At 49.2% G+C, this 16,815-nt stretch overlaps 1 protein-coding gene across 2 annotated transcripts; it reads right to left on the bottom strand.

Annotated features, from left to right (window-relative positions):
• Nucleotides 1-713: 713 nt before the first annotated feature.
• METTL14 (methyltransferase 14, N6-adenosine-methyltransferase non-catalytic subunit) lies at nt 714-15,868 on the bottom strand. Of its 2 annotated transcripts, XR_013813506.1 has the most exons (12): nt 15,657-15,868; nt 12,064-12,152; nt 10,297-10,384; nt 9,640-9,720; nt 9,325-9,412; nt 8,742-8,832; nt 7,494-7,635; nt 6,532-6,624; nt 5,661-5,777; nt 4,157-4,367; nt 1,645-2,288; nt 714-1,571 (listed from the first exon to the last, which is right to left on the bottom strand). XR_013813506.1 is itself a non-coding variant. In XM_079770529.1 (11 exons), exons 1-11 carry the CDS (start codon nt 15,720-15,722, stop codon nt 1,984-1,986), a joined length of 1,371 nt encoding a protein of 456 aa, XP_079626655.1. In that variant the 5' UTR covers nt 15,723-15,868; the 3' UTR covers nt 714-1,983. The 2 variants fall into 2 exon arrangements, 1 of the variants encoding a protein (XP_079626655.1); XM_079770529.1 differs by having other exon boundaries at nt 714-2,288.
• Between the last annotated feature and the right edge of the window lie 947 nt (nt 15,869-16,815).

Raw genomic sequence — 16,815 nt, 5'->3', positions numbered from 1 at the left:
ACAGCCCACAAAAATGTGAAGCTCAGATCAAAGGGCACTCATTAGAATGAGTCCCAACCCGGCCATCATTCTGTCAAGTCAATACGACTCTATTAAACAAATCAGTAAAATCTGGAACTATATACTTGGAAGACCACATGCTATTAAACCCAGGAGGAGAACATTAAGGGTCTTACAGTAAGCTGCTGTAACTAACCAGCACGCAGTCCTTCAGCAGCTGCGATGGGGAGGCAGTGCTTCCGCAGCATGAGAGGAGACGAGGGCGGCAGTCCTGCGCTCAGCCAGCCCCGCCACCCTCCGCCACACCCACCTCTGCGAGGCGGGGGTGTCCCTTCCCACGCGTGTGCGCTCGGGGCGCGGAGGAGGCTCTTCTACTCACATCCGAGCAGCTCGCTGCTGCCAGTGCTGGTCTGTTCAACTGTGGACATGACCGGCTGCCACGCTGCCTCCACGTGATCCCCGTCCTGACACCTCTCCCTCAGCGCCAACCCGGGGCCACTCTGCACGCCCGCTGTCTCCACGGGGCTGTTTCAGCAGAGTTCGGGTCTGGTATCCTGCCCCCCACATGTTCCAGCCGGTGCCACCGGCTCCTCCCTTCCCGTGCTGCACAGCGAGGGGAGGTCAGGAGTCGAGTGCTTGGGGCCTCCTGAGCCCACCGTCCGGGAAGACGGGCACAGGGAGAGATGCAGCCACTGAAAATAAACATCAGCATCGGAGGTTTCAGCTTTTATTAGAAAAATCCTACACAAAATAAAAGACATTGATCAAGAACAACAGCATTTCATTCACGAAGTTCATTTAAAACAGTCAGGCCCTGGGAGCACCCCAGCGCAGCCAGAGCAGCGCGCTCCTTCCTGACTCGAGTCGATGGGTTTCAGTTGCTTCCTCCACAAGAAGTTTGCAAGGTGCCATGTCCTCCGGAGGGCAGCCTCCTCCCGGAGGTCTGAGCGGGCGCGGGGGCCAGGGGCTCGCTGCCTCTTTCTCTCCGGTGCTGGGCAGCTGTGGAGTCCATCGGGCCGTCCACCGTACCGGCCGGGCCTGTCTGCGCCTGGGAGCCGAGTCCTGCAGCGGCGGCCCAGCTCGCCATGAGGGCTGCGGGCTGTCTGTCTGCAGCTCCCTCTGCGCCGCTGGGAGCCCCTCCGCCGGGAGCAAATTTCGTTTTGGGAGGTGATTTTGTTCAAACTCTTCCAATTTCTTCTGCAGTTGAGTTATATCTGAGTCTAAGGTTTTTTTAAAAAAGAAAAATGTCTATCGTGTCACCAAGCTCACCCTGCCACTGCTTGCTGCGGAGGCTGCAGACAGCGCCCACGGCGCCTCCATTCACCCCGTTTCCATTTCCACTTCCACACGCAGAGGCCGGTCCCCCAGGCCCACGCCTGGGACGGGAAGGCGCTGTGCTGCTCATCCTGGGGTCCATGACTGGACCGAGGTGGGGAGGCGGCGCCTGCAGAACTAGACAGTGTGCGGCGGCCACAGGGAGTGAGCTGCGCTGCTCAGAGCAGCCCCCAGAGAGGCCCCGGCCACAGCGAGGGAGGCCAGGCCTGGAGGGAGCACAGTGAGGGAGGCCGGGCCTGGAGGGGCCACAGAGAGGGAGGCCGGGGCTGGAGGGGCCACAGAGAGGGAGGCCAGGCCTGGAGGGGCCACAGCAAGGGAGGCCGGGGCTGGAGGGAGCACAGTGAGGGAGGCCAGGCCTGGAGGGAGCACGGCGAGGGAGGCCGGGCCTGGAGGGAGCACGGCGAGGGAGGCCGGGCCTTGAGGGAGCACGGCGAGGGAGGCCAGGCCTGGAGGGAGCACGGCGAGGGAGACAAAGGGCCTGGAGGGAGCACAGTGAGGGAGGCCGGGCCTGGAGGGGCCACAGAGAGGGAGGCCGGGGCTGGAGGGAGCACAGAGAGGGAGGCCAGGCCTGGAGGGAGCACGGCGAGGGAGGCCAGGGCTGGAGGGAGCACGGCGAGGGAGACAAAGGGCCTGGAGGGACTGGCCAGGTCACCGGGGTGGAAAGCCGCCACGGTGTGCACCTCCGCGGCCCCCCCGGAAGCCGCCTCGCTCCCCACGGAAGTTGGACCGGTTCCGCTCGCGTCCTCGGCCCGCCGCGGTTCCTCCTCGCCCCCCACCCCTGGGAGCACCCCCGCCCCGGTCGGACTTGGACTTGGGTGGGGGCGACTTGGGCCGCAGCCTCTCGATCTCCTCGGTGCAGCCCGTCAGGTAGGAGTTGGGGGCGCTGAAGTAGGACGCGTAGGTCTCCGCGTTGTAGTTGCTGTTGGTCAGCGTGGGTCCCACCGTGAGCCAGCCTGGAGGGGAAGGACCATGTCTGCGGCCGTACTCGCCCCAGGGTCTCACCCGCACCTTCTTCCCGCCCAGCCAGCCCCGCGCCGCCCTTGCAAGGAGCGCTCAGCCCCGAGCCCCTGCCCACGTCCCCTTAGGCGGTGCCTGGACCCCAGCTCCTCCCTGCCGCACCTTCAGTCCTGAAAACAACTCAGGAAGAAAGCATCTCCCGACCGACCGCCTTCCCCGCCAGGAATGGCGCCTCCTTCCCAGGGGGCCCTAGAGCCAGCCCCCTCTGCTCTTCCTTGTGCACCAGCCCAGCGGTCCCAGGGGTCCCAGGGGTGCCCCACCTGCCCCGCCCGCTGCCCCGTTTCAGCCTGCCCCCTCTGCTCCTCACCCCACAGCCTGCCCCCTCTGCTCCTCATCCCCACACCCCACAACTTGCCCCCCTCTGCTCCTCATCCCCATAGCCTGCCCCCTCTGCTCCTCACCCCACAGCCTGCCCCACTCCGCCCCTCACCCCGCAGCCTGCCCCCTCTGCCCTTCCCTTCAGACAGGCAGCCATGGATACTGAAGCTCCCAACCCCTCCCTCTGCAAGTCCGAGCCTCCAGCAAAGCTCAGCCAGGTGGCCTCTCTGCGTTGGACAATTCCAAGCACGGCCTCTCAGGTCTTTTCTAAGGAGGCCTGACCTGACCTAACTCTCCAGTCCCAGTTCACGCAGCTTCACTGGAGAAACAGACCCCGGACAGGGCCTGTCTCCACCTCGGCGCCCGCTTTCTTTTCCATCCCTCAGCCCCTGACAGCCCCCTCCACATGCAGTTCAAGGGAACCCCTCCTATGGATGACAGCCACTTCTCTCAGACTCCCCACTCACAGTCCCCCAGGTCCAAGGCACCCGCCGGCCCCCTGCTGGACGGCTGTGCCCAGCACAGCTGCCTCACCGGGGAAGCGCCTGAGCGTGCCCAGCAGGCGGGCATCGCGCTTTGGGGCTGGGTTCCCAGGGGTAGTTCTCATAGCTGACGCATTTCTGGGAAGAGACTGGGAATCTGCTCTGAGTGCTATGGGGCCCGGGGTCCCCAGCGCAGGGCAGGTGATCTCCACGAATCAGGTTCACAACTGAGACACTCGGTTCACAGTATCCTGCCCCATCTCCCTCACGCTTATTTCTCAGGATAGTAGATCCATCATAAAATGCTACAGAATGCAAGGTATTTTACCGGGATCACATTCCACAATGTAGCAGCCATTTCTGTGCAGGCCCTTGCTCACCGTGTAAAAAACATCATCCGTATCGAAGTGCGTAAAGGTTTGAAGAACAGAACAGCAGGGAAAACTGCCCTTTCTGGGCATGCGGCCTGTGTGGCCTCATCTGCAGCTGAGCCTGAGCTTCCCTAAGAGCCGGATTGTTTTCTAGTCTTGTTTTTAAATGGTGAATTCACACTGTAGTGAATTAGTGAGGTTCTGAAAAGATGCCACCACCACACACGTAAGGAAACAAGCCAGGTGTTTCAGTCTCTATTAAAGCCACAACCTGGATGGCACAAATGTATGGTGTTTCCTGCAGGACTACCCAGCCATTTACTTATGGGTCTTCATTCAGCAGTCACCGGAGGCCCTGCATGCTGGGGAGAAGGGAGCGAGCAGACAGCTCTGCCTCCCGGAAACTGGTGTGAGGAAACAGAAAACAGACGGGGCCAGAGTGGCGGAGGAGTGGAGGAAGCTGCTGGGTTAGACCGGCTGCAGCAGGAGGACCCGGGTGAGCCTGGCAGACCTGCAGCGCAGCCAGACAAGGCATCCAGCCCGTCAGGCCTCACTGTCCCCCGCCCTGCCAGGTAGTTCCTGACGCCTGCATCCCAGGTGGCAAAGTTCTCTTTTCTTTTCCTGAGGTCCTACCTGGTCGGATTGTACTATCTCTTCCAAACAGGTGAAGGCGTCTTCTACCCAGACAAAAGTGTTCAATGATGTGGAAAATTTCTACGGGCTTTTCTATATTCCCAATCTCAGGCTCTTCCGTGATGATCAAGTCGATGTCGACGTTGGCGTGAATGAAGTCCCCGTCTGTGCTGCGCTTCACAGTCCCTTTGATCCCCATGAGGCAGTGTTCCTAAACAGCAAGGAAAGACCGATCACTTCCTCACCTGGTCACACTGCTCAGCCTCCTACACCCCCACGTCCCATTTCCTGACCAATGCTCCTTCCTCCGAATCTTTAGGATACGGCTCTCTGGGTGACACAGCGAGAAAACCTGGGTTCCTGGGTGTGGGGAGACTGCCAGGGAAGGGAGACAAGAGTACTGGACTTGGGGCCACCACATTTTAGATCAGAGTCAATGACCATGGAGTCTTTTCCCTCTAAAACTTAACCATAACCTGTTTTCAACAGGTAGGGAAAACATGAAACTTGACCTTTGAACTATAAAATGATGTTATACTGGGCTTACTATGATCCAAGATCAAAACTACACACAAGATATAAGCCTTTTAATATGGAGAAGAGGCTTTAAGCCTGGATAGACTTCCAAATACTTGACATAGGCAATGTGCAAATCAAACCCTTTTCTCTATTGTCTGTTGTTAGACCCTCTCTATTTCATCTGATGGCAGGAGTGTGGGTGGGACAGACTTAGCCTCTCACGTGATTCCACGAACCAACAGTGGATGGGTGGCTGAGGTTCCCTCGAAAGAATGTTCCAGTCCAAGGAAATCTATTCAATAAGAAACACCCTGCCACCAACGGCTCCGATGAGGGCACTACTGGAGGGCAAGCCGACTAAAGACGGCTGACGGAACACGCACTGGGTGCTGCAGCCAGAGAGAAGAAGCGAGGCTGCCATTGGCAGCAACATGGATGGGCCCGGAGAGTATTAAGCTAAGTGAAATGACTCAGAGAAAGATAAATGCCACGATATCACTTACACAGTATGTGGAATCTAAAGACCAAAATAATCAAAACAAAACAGAAACAGATGCAGACACAGAGCAAACTGGTGGTCGCCAGAGGGACAGTGGGGGGCCTGATGATAGCGGTAGAGGTTGGGAGCACAACTTTCCAGCTGCAAAATGAGTATGTCACGGGGAAGTGACGAACAACATGGAGACTGCAGTCACTGATACTCGAGTAGCCTCACTTGTGATCACTGCGCAATAAATGTAAATCTCGAGTCACCATTTCTACACTTAATTAGTATGACATTGTAAGCAGCTATGCTGCGAACACTACCTCTGGTGTCTTCCTATAAATGCTCAGACAGCTCTGCCTCCATTTGTACAAGTCTAAGAAAAGGACCTTCCACCAAAATTAATTAAACAATAGGCAGTCATTTGGAAAATAATGAAAATTTTTAAAAAATGATTGCGAGAACATAAAAGTAAAGATGACTAGATGGTAGAGATAATACCTTTGTTCTCTGGAAGACAGCCTTTGGATCTAAAGTCTTAGTCTTCCCAGGGTTGTTTTTATTGGTTTTAATCCAACAAATATCTTCACATCTTCTGTAGCCCCACTTGCGTAAACACTAGAAATGAAAATTTAAAAAAAAAATAAATCCTTAGCTAAAAGAAATAAACAATACTTAAAATAACCAACCAGCATTAAAAACTTCCTAGAGGCTTGAAATACCCAATTCCAAGGTGTCACAGTAATTGCTTTAGTGCAGATGTGGGGAAAAGAATTCTAGTCTTTATTATACAGCCATTCGACAGGATACTCCAATCAAACAGAAGAAAAGTTCTGAAACACAATTAAATACAAGGTACTTAACATAAACTGAGGTGCTAGAACTTCCTTGTCATTCTCGTTCATTCATTCAAACTACATCCCAGGCATGGTGCTATTTTCCCCATTCCATCTGACTTCCATTTGGAATTCAGGAGTTAATGGAATTCAGAAAGACACTTTTTAGCTACTCATGAGTAGTAAGTGACACCAGGCAGGTTGTTTTTGACATGTAAGCTAGAGTTTTAAATCTCTAAACTGCTCTCTTCCTGCAGTCGTTAATAAACCCCATTTTGATTCACCCCTGGTACTAGTCCAGCAGTCGCCAACCTCTCGGACCCCGCAGACCACCGGTTGGTGACTGCTGTAGTGAACTAAGTAAGGGTAGGTACTGCCTTTCATACAGTCTTTCCTGAGTATTTTTTCTTTTTAATATTTTATTGCCATTCAAGAAACAAAAGACAAAATACCAGTCTTCAAAGGTCTTAAGCAATGCATCGTATTGCATTTTCTCTCGTGAATTTAAAGATCCACTTTAGGAGACACGGGCTTACCACTCTCCCAAGGTCCAGCCCTTCCCCGGAGCCACACCAGAGGAAAATAAACGACCGCGGTGCCGCAATCTCATCGATTTCTAACTTCATAATCTGTAAGAAACCGAAACAATGGGGCCTGAAAGAATTCTGTTTCCCTTTCGACCCAAGAGCAATCACTGGGTGTGTCAGGACCTTCACTAGAGGCGCTCATTTTAATTAGGGACGTAATGGGAAACCTGCACCCGTAGCCTTCTTGTTCTACGGCGGTTTCCTCCTGCGGAAGACCACACGTGCACACGTACAAAGGCACACCGGCTCGTGTGGAGAGGCTAGAGGAAGCCATAGTTACAGAATTCCATAGCTGTAGCTTGAGAACAACCCTTTAACATTTACAGAAAAACTACTGAGACGAAAACAGGTTAAATTACCTCCAAGTTGGGGGCAAAATTAAAATGAAAAATGACATCTCGGTACTGAGTCTTATTATCTGACTCTCCAGCACAGCACTGCCTCGCACACAGTGGCACTTAAGAAATACCTGTTGTTTTTGTTACTGATAACAAACACATAACTTTTGTAACTAACAGAAGTTATCAGTTTTCTTTAGGAAAATATAACGTTATCACACTTTACACTGAAATTACTCATCCTTTTTGTCCATTACACTGTCAGCCCCTCAAAGAGTAGACACTACACTTGACACATATTTATTCTCCGAGGTTTACCACATGTAACCAAATGCCAGTGCGGAACGAGCTCCCGGTCGTTCGGACCATTTCGCATCCTCCAGCCTCACGCCCAAGGACCCTAAGGCTGGGTCTCCTGAGGACCAGCTACTCACTGCCTGCGCACCTGCTGCCTCAAAAGGTCTTGTCATACTTGTTACTGTCCCTCAGGCCTGCGGCCGCATCTATACTGGTACATCTGTGTGCGGCCCACGCAAGGGGGGATGATAGTCACAAGGCGGCGTTTCACCATACATCGTCCCAAGTCCAGCACTTCTCGTTGGCAGTGATGCCGGTCTCTCTGTAATACTCTTCCAGAGGGGGTTCCAGAAGAATCACATCGAATTTGGGGGTGAGCTCTCTGATGTCAAAGGCTTCGATGTCTGCTTGTAAGTACCTACGTGAGGAAAGCACAGAGAGTGAGGAGAGACTTTCGAGCACCGTGCAGGCGGTGGTGAGAGGTTCCCCAGTGTTACTAGACGCCATTCCCAAAGCAGTCGCGGGCTGACCACTGCGGGCCTTGCCTCTTGTCAGTGCGCACGGCGTGTACAGCACCCTTCCTAGGACATGCACGTAAGCACGCCCCAAAGCAGTCCATTCCCCACGTATCCCTCGTTTTCACCCTGAAAATCCACGTTCAGCTGTAAGACCCAGCCCTTTCCAGCACCACCTGAGACTCTAGGGAAGGCCACACTACTTTTCTCTAACTGTTGAGTTAGTCTGGAAACACCATTTCCCTGTAAATTTTAAATTCCTCCCTCTAAAAACATTTCTAAATTCTCTGGCCACTTAGTGTAATTTATCACTAGCCTTCACGGAAAAGTTATTTCCATAGAGTATGAAGTATTTTGCATATAAAATATTTAAATATAAAATACTTTAAATGTAGAGTCTTTTAAAATAGGATAAATACTAAAGTCTGCTAACATTTTCCCCAATACTCAAACTTCTTTGTGACTGTTCTAATGAATAGGCTCATGTCAGCAAACTAATAAATGTACAAAATGTTCAAAGTAAACTAAGTGTGAAATAAACAGTCTCCAATTTCAAAGGCCTTATACACGTTTGTAAGGAAAGCATTATTCTGTTTAGCAAAGGTTAAAATGAATTACCATATCCCAAAAATGTCCATAGTAGCCCTGGATGCTAAGTTTTTATTAATTTTAATTTCCTTCTTTTCCCCATCTAAATTTTCTTTAATAAATAACATTTTGAGAAGAAAAGCTATTTTAAAACATTTTAAGTAAACTCAAGAACACAATAAATGTGAATGATTTTCTAAGAAAAAAATCAAGCAAGTTATTGAAAAACTGGAAACAAATTAAATGAGAACCTACTGTGTATTCAGCACTGAGTCTCAAAGGAATATATTTTACCATAAAGAAGGAATGATAATGATGTTAAGCTTATGTGGGGCTGAGTAATTCCAAACAGAAAGGCCCCAGATGGGAAGCCTGACAGCTGAAGCTGAGCGGGAACAAGAGGGGCTGGAAACCTGCTTACATGGGCGGAGTGTTCGACTTGGCGATCAGCTCGTCCTTCAGCCGGATGAGCTCCCGCAGCTTGGGGTACTCTTCAAACCTGTCCGCCAGGCCTGAGGGCAGCAAGCACATGTCACACACCCGAAGCTAATGCAGAGAGCAGAGGTCTGAGCCTCCCAGGAAAACTGCACACATTTCATCTCTAACGATCCTCACTCCACAGGCAAATGAAAACCAGATGTCCAAAGCCAAGTTCAAGTCACCAACCATTCAATGTCTCCTACTTAAGTTAAATAATCTGCTGGTAACATCAAATTTAATCAGTCTCTTCTTGAGAAAGGGGGAAACAACTGCCTTTCTCTCATGTTTTCCCTCTCTTTTGGAGAAAAAAAAAAATCTCTTAAAGAATCTAGTAAAAATGAGTATTCTTTCATTTTTTTTATAATTAAGTAAAGGAAGAGACAAAATAGTAGAGATGAAATGCTGCTGCTGCTGATCTTAAATTAACGGGCTATGCCTTGTAAACAAATCCAGTTAGAATTAGTCCCTAATTAGAAATAATCCACAAGTTCAATAAATTAAACAGTCCAACACATCTGACATACCTACATCCCTGATGAAATTCTGAGGTCTATGTCCAGTGTCTACAAAATGCTGGCAGTAATCATTATGGGGATTTAAACTCTGTGTTCCCTAAGAAAAATCAAAGTTAAATTAATAGCATGCACTCTGATATACTAATTCTGCACTTTGTTTTTATTATGATGCCATATAAAATGTAAGTTGATTGACATGATCTTTATTTTACAACAATAATTCCTTAATATCTTAAAAAACCGCGAAAACAAATAGGTATTTAAAATCTTTGCAGGCACAGAGCTGAAATGTGAAGGGTTATAAGGTCTCAATTACTGACTGACCTTGAGGAACGTACTGGAGTCTTTGTAAATCTCTTCCTCATACGGCAGGTTCTCCTCCTCCTGTTGCATCTCAGGCTCATCCTGGGAGACGGAGGTTAGTAGACATTTGACGCAGAGAAGGAACAGTCCGAGTATTACTATATCTTGATTAAGACTAGACATACATGTTTTATTTCCCTAGTGATAATAAACTTCTCAAATTATCATTAAAGTGGAACATTAAAATCTTTGTTTTCTTATCATTAGGTATAACTAGTTTATTCTTTTCATAAAAAATAAAAATTTTCATCAATAAAAGTCTGTAACTTGTTTTGTTGACCAAGTTGTGTAGAATTATTTAATCTCAAATATAATACTATAAATATCAGAATTTAGCTTAAATCAAAAGAGATAACCACCAATGGGCCAATTTTATTTCTATTACACTGAACCACATGAATCTACCTTTACAGGTCAAAACTGTCCAAATATTGGGAATTGCATATGGTTTGACCTGAAACAGTCACAAATATTTAAACTACATATTAGCATATACCAAAATACAACAGACAAGACAGAATTAATAAGATTAGGTACTGGTATCATTGAACTACCTAGAGACATTATCGGAAGAACTTTTTTTTTCTTGACCATTAAATTGCCCAAGTCTCCACTTGCCTTATATTCTTCCATTTTGTCCTCATCTGTCTCTCCTTCATCCTGAGACTTACGTTTCACATTTGGAGCAGAGGTATCATAGGAAGCCCTGAAAATTAAAACTGACGTATTACACACAAGTATGTACAGATGTATAAATGCATCTAGTAGCACGAAATCCTATCTAATAAAAGAGTAATATGCAAATTGACCATCACTCCAACACACAAGATGGCTGCCCCCGTGTGGACACAAGATGGCCAGCAGGGGAGGGCAGTTGGGAGGGACCAGGCCTGCAAGGAAGGGCAGTTGGGGGCGATCAGGCCAGCAGGGGAGGGCAGTTGGGAGGGACCAGGCCTGCAAGGGAGGGCAGTTGGGGGCGATCAAGCCTGCAGGGGAGGGCAGTTAGGGGTGACCAGGCCGGCAGAGGAGGGAAGTTGGGGGTGACCGGGCCAGCAGGGAAGGGCAGTTGGGGGGGACCCAGGCCTGCAGGGGAGAGCAGTTGGGGGGGACCAGGCCTACAGGGAGGGAAGTTAGGGATGACCAGGCCTGCAGGGGAGGGCAGTTAGGGGTGACCAGGCCTGCAGGGGAGGGCAAACAGGCTGGTAGGGGAGCAGTTAGGCATCAATCAGGCTGGCAGGAGAGTGGTTAAGGGGTGATCAGGCTGGCAGGCAGAAGCGGTTAGGGGCAATCAGGAAGGCAGGCAGGCAAGCAGTTGGGAGCCAGCAGTCCTGGATTGTGAGAGGGATGTCCGACTGCCCGTTTAGGCCCGATCCTGGATCGGGCCTAAACGGGCAGTCGGACATCCCTCGAGGGGTCCCAGATTGGAGAGGGTGCAGGCTGGGCTGAGGGACACACCACCCCTGTGCACGAATTTTGTGCACTGGGCCTCTAGTAACATAATAAAAACAGAATGAAGCACGTTTTTCCTGATTAAACAGTATCTATTAACCCAGATTATAAATCACCTAAAAAGTCCCAAAACTTGATTGGTAAGCAACCAAATCCTATATAATAAGAGAGGAATATGCTGATTATCCGTTACGCCGTGAGGTGTAGCGACCAACTTCGTAATGATCGGATCACGGATCTGCAGGAGGGTGGGGCAGTGAACTACAAGCGGACGGAGGAGAGCTACAGGAGGGGGCAGGACAGCAAGCTATGAGGGGGAGCTACAGGAGGGTGGCAGCGAGCTACTGGCTACAAGCGGGCAGTGGAGGGCTACAGGAGGGGGCAAGGCAGCAAGCTATGAGGGGGGGCAGGGGGAGCTACAGGAGGGCGGGGCAGCAGGCGGAGGGTGGCAGAGAGCTACTGGCACAAGGATTTGTGCGCAGGGCTACTATTGAGAAAATAAGCTATTACAGGGGTATAAGGCAAGAAGGAACTTCTAAATTACGTATCATTCTAATCTGCCTCTAGCAAAACTAATGCTCAAATTGATAACTAGAATACTGAAAAATTCTGAAATGCTTTGTGAACTATCAAATGATTACCACTTTTAGGGTAAAGTCAGTTTACTTCTATAAGAACTTAAAAAATAATTATTTATTTGTGGTATATAAGCTAATCCTTAGTGTAACATTCCATTTCCTACTACATGAGAAGTTACTATAGCCAGAAAAGAAACAGTTCATCATTCATGAACTAACAATAAAACCAATGGCTCTGAAATCGTTATTTTGGTGCTTTCATAACACACTTCATACCTAGGATCATTTTATTAAAACAATAATCCTTTCACAATATTAAGCTGTCAGTAAAACAACAAAAAAAAACTACTTGACAGACCTGCAAGTCTCCCTGGTTTCAGCAATCTCTCTCTGCTCCTCTTTGCTATTTAACACGGCACCAATGCTGTCGGCATTTTCAGCTCCCAACTGAGAAAACAAAAACCAGAAATGAGATCACTAGGCAGTTTATCCTTTTAGTCAAATTTGAAATGAAGACAGCCGAAACCGGTTTGGCTCAGTGGATGGAGCGTCGGTCTGCAGACTGAGGGGTCCCAGGTTCGATTCCGGTCAGGGGCATGTACATTGGTTGCAGGCACATCCCCGGTGGGGGGTGTGCAGGAGGCAGCTGGTCGATGTTTCTCTCTCATCGATGTTTCTAGCTCTCTGTCCCTCTCCTTCCCTCTCTGTAAAAACTCAATAAAATATATTTTAAAAAAATTTTTGAAATGCAGACACTTCATTTGCCAATCTTTTCTTTTAAAGTAAGTAAAACATGACTTAGTAATAGCTGCAATAGCCAGGAAAGCTAACACACAGCATCCAGTGTGGTCGGCACTATGTTCAACACTTCACGTCCATCAACTCACACGCAATACCTTATTTATCCCATGCTCTAATACAATGTATTGACTTTTATTCAAGCCAAGTCTTTAAAGAATGATTATAGACACAATATTGAACTTTACTAATTCCTTTAAAATGGTAACGCAAAGTCTGGTCGGCATTTGGGAAAATTTTGCAATACAACACATGTAAACAAGCTGAAAAGACTGGCTAAGGAGCGTGGGATCAGCTCACAGAAATCTTCAGGAGCCAGACCACGGAGTGCAGAATGCAGCCCACAGGCCATGAGGAACCATCTGTTTTTAGGCACAAGAAGGGCATGAGGAAATGTGTAATAAATAGTCCCTCTAGCCAGGAAGTGGGGAAGGCGAACTAACACATCAGAGCCACAGTCCTCAGCATTTATCTTAAATAATCACCACTGTTTAGTCTACCCATGCCTCTCCAGGGATAATGCTTTTCCAAAATATCTGTTCCTGGAATTTTAACTGCTCCATAGATCTTCCAGACCCTATTCTCCTGACTCAGGAAACACAGCCACTTCCCACGAAGGAAGCGGGAAAGCTTTCTAACCTTCTCATGGCCCACTCCTCTTTTCATGCCGAGTACGAGTTACTTCCTCGGAGGGGTCCCCATGACCGCTGCATAGAGAATAAGTAGCCCCTCCCACGGTTCTCTTTTCTACCTCCTTTCCTCATTCAGACCATAGCACTTAATGTAACTTTCAATTATTTTGTTTTACTTTTGTTTGCTCCCAAGGTATATTGTTTCACAATCTCTATCACAACTTATACTTATTTGTAAATTTCAATTATTTTTATCAGTTTACTTCTTTCCCACTGAAAGGTAACCTCCCTGGCAGGAACACTGTCCTGTTCGTATCTGTATGCCCAGCAGAGGTATGTCTGACTCATAGCACATGTTCAATAAATGTATGAGGGAACCAGTAAGATTTCCTACTAGGGCCTACGTTAGGAAACAGTACACTGCAGAGAAATGCTTTATATAAAAATTCTGCTGCCCTAGCTGGTTTGGCTCAGTGGATAGAGCGTCGGCCTTCGGACTAAAGGGTCCCCGGTTCGATTCAGGTCAAGGGCACAAGCCCAGGTTGTGGGCTCATCCCCAGTAGGGGGCGTGCAGGAGGCAGCTGATCAATGATTCTCACCATTGCTGTTTCTCTCTTCCCCTTTTCTGAAATCAATAAAAATATATTTAAAAAAAATTCTGCTTACACATGTAATTGTCTTCTCATGCTCCAACATTTTTTAAAAACTGTGGAGTGACTGGGTTAAGTAAAAATATGTCCTGTCTCGTTCATACAGAGAAAAGTAGTGAGAAAAGGTGAAGTGAGTGGTAAAGTCAGTCTGTCATTGGTTATAGTATTGGATTCCTGACTTAGGTGGGATGGTTCCCATCCAACTAGAAGGCCAGGAGCACTTGGGTGCATCGGGCCAAACACCGAAGGGCTAAAAACTGCAGCTCACCAGCTTTGTGGGTTTGAGCACTTAATTGAAATTCTTGGAGCTTTATTTTTTTCATCTGTAAAATGTGTATCTGTACCATTGAAGATAATGTAGGTAAAGAGCTCAGCTGAGTCTGACACACGGAAGGGACTTAGTAAATGGCAGCCATCAAATTTTCATGCACTCTGTACGTTCTTTGAGGGTAGGGGCTAGCTATTATTCATAGTTAAGTGAATTATAATTGTTCTATAATGTATTTAGAGTCAAACAGAGTTTGAATTCAAATTAAAGTGTAAGAACTTTGATGGCAACAAGAAGCTATTGAAGATAACATGATACAGAAAGCTGGGAAAAAGAAGGCTTAGAAAAAGATACCTGATTTGTCTAAGATCGTACTGCCACAGGAACAGGGAATGATATGATTCCAAATTCCCACTTTTTCTTTTTTTTAAAAAAAACATCTATTTTTTAAAATATATTTTATTGATTTTTTACAGAGAGGAAGGAAGAGGGATAGAAAGTAAGAAACATCGATGAGAGAGAAACATTGATCAGCTGCCTCCCGCACACCTCCTACTGGGGATGTGCCCGCAACCAAGGTACATGCCCTTGACCGGAATCGAACCTAGGACCCTTCAGTCTGCAGGCCGACGCTCTATCCACTGAGCCAAACCGGCTAGGGCCCAAATTCCCACATTTTTAATACTATACCATAAATCTTTTCATCAGATCATAAAAGAGAGGTTTCAGATTTCCATTAATTAAAACCAAGATTTACTACTGGAAAAAAAAAATAACATTAAGATGCCTCATTAAAGCCTCTCCATCACTCTAACTGATCTGAATGGTAAAATGTAAAACACACAGCTTCTGATTTAAGCATTTCCTGCATGCCTACTCTACTCATCAGCAAGTGTTAACTTACACAAGAGAGGCAGTGAAGACAAGCTTTAGAGAAACAAACTGGGTTCAATTTCTGGCCCAGCAGACCCCTAGGCCAAAATCACTGAACCTCTAGAGCCTCCTTTAAGTGAAGATAATACTACTCACATCTTGAGTAGTAAGTATTATCTGTGACACAGAGTATGAATTCACATATTGGCTGTGGGTGACCACGAGGACACTGTACATTGCACAGTGGACTGCAATACACAAGAGGCAGAATCTAAAATGTACACTCAGGCTACTTGCAACGCAGTCTTTAGATATGACCCCCCCTCCATTTCTGTAAACCCATTTCACAAGTAGCCACAATCTCAAGACTTAGGTGCTGACTACGAGGAAAGGCAACACACAGAAGAGCATGCAAACGGTGAAGAGACATTTAGGGGACAAGTCACTTTGACGTGTGAAGGGCGGTAATGCGTTCAAAGACCAGAGCTTCGCGTGCCCAGCACTGAGTGCGGGCTGGCACACTAGGCGGGCATCGCGTAAGGTTGCTGAAAACCAGCCGTGGCGTCCGGTTTAGCATCGCCACACGACCCGAAATGGAAACTCCTCAGGGCACCGCGGAGGCTGAGAACCGAAGGGTAGGCTCGGGCAAGGGTCAGGGCCGTGGGGCGGACAGAGCGGATGGGACGCGGCGGCCGCGCACGCGCAGGGCGACCCCTCCCTAGCCGCGGACCTGCTGGGCGAGGAGCTGTCGCCGTAGCTTCTGCCGCTCCCGGATTTCTTGCAGGCGGCTGTCCATGTCCGCACTCTCGTTTCCCGCTACCCCGGGAACTTGGCAGCTAGCGGAGGAATCTCCGACCAATTTTCCTTCCGGGTCCGCGAAACACTAGACCTGCCTGGACCTCCAGGCGGCGGGTACCTTTCATTCTTTCTTCACTGGGCATTTCCGGCGCGGCCGGAATTGGTTCTCCAGCCAGGAAGTCCCGCCTCCTTCCAGACGCCGAAATTTGACGTCACAGGAAGGGGTCCAATGAGAGCCGCCGGGGCGTGGGCGGGGCCTCGGTGCCCGCCCTCCGCAGCCGTGGCGCGGGAGCCGGTGTGGGCGGCTCCGTCGCTGCCCTGTCTCCCGGGACGTGGGACACCCTCGGTGTATCACCCCTGCTTCCAAGGTGTGCACCGGTTTCTTCATTCCCCTTTCCGTTAATTCCCAGTTGCCATTCTGACGTTTTAAAAAATTGCCAGGTGTCAGTTTTTTCCTGGGAGCACAAACTGGAGCCGATGGCCAGGTTTGGACCCGGCGCTGTCGTTCCTGCGTGGCCTCGGCTAGGTAGTCACCTCCGGGGCGTGTAAGGTGCCTGCCCCTCAGAGCCGCGAGGACGGGAAGCTGACCGCCGGCGCATGCTCTGTGGCTCCGCTTCGTTGACTCGGAGTCGCAGCGTCTCTTACTGGCCCGGCCGCGGGCGGCGCCCCGTCCACCTGTGCTCTTCACCCCTGAGCAGCCCCAGGAAGTCCGATGGTTCTTCCCTTCGGGGAAGCGGGCGGGCGGGCGGCAGTACCACGGCCCGGAGGCCAGGGCGCCGCTTGTTGTGCGTGTCTTCGTGGAAATAACCCCGAGCGTGGAAACAGCCCCGCATTGCCTGCGTCTGGTGGGCAGGCGGGTGCTCCTTTCTCCACGGGAAGGCGGCTGGTCTTCGGTCATTACCCTTATTGTCCACTCCTATTCCAAATTCAGTGTCAGGAGTGGACTAAGACATTATGTTGCCTCCCGTAGTCAACGCAAGAAACCTTCAAACCTGTGAAGGATTTTTGTGAGTTTATTTGAGGCAAACTGTCGACAATTGCCGAGAAGCAGAATCTCAACTGTAATGGAAAATACTAAATTGTACATAGGA

Source organism: Cnephaeus nilssonii (genome assembly GCF_951640355.1).
Source record: "Cnephaeus nilssonii genome assembly, chromosome: 5".
Classification (NCBI taxonomy): domain Eukaryota; kingdom Metazoa; phylum Chordata; class Mammalia; order Chiroptera; family Vespertilionidae; genus Cnephaeus; species Cnephaeus nilssonii.
Note: the sequence above shows the minus strand (reverse complement) of the source record. Positions and strands in the feature narration are given on the sequence as shown.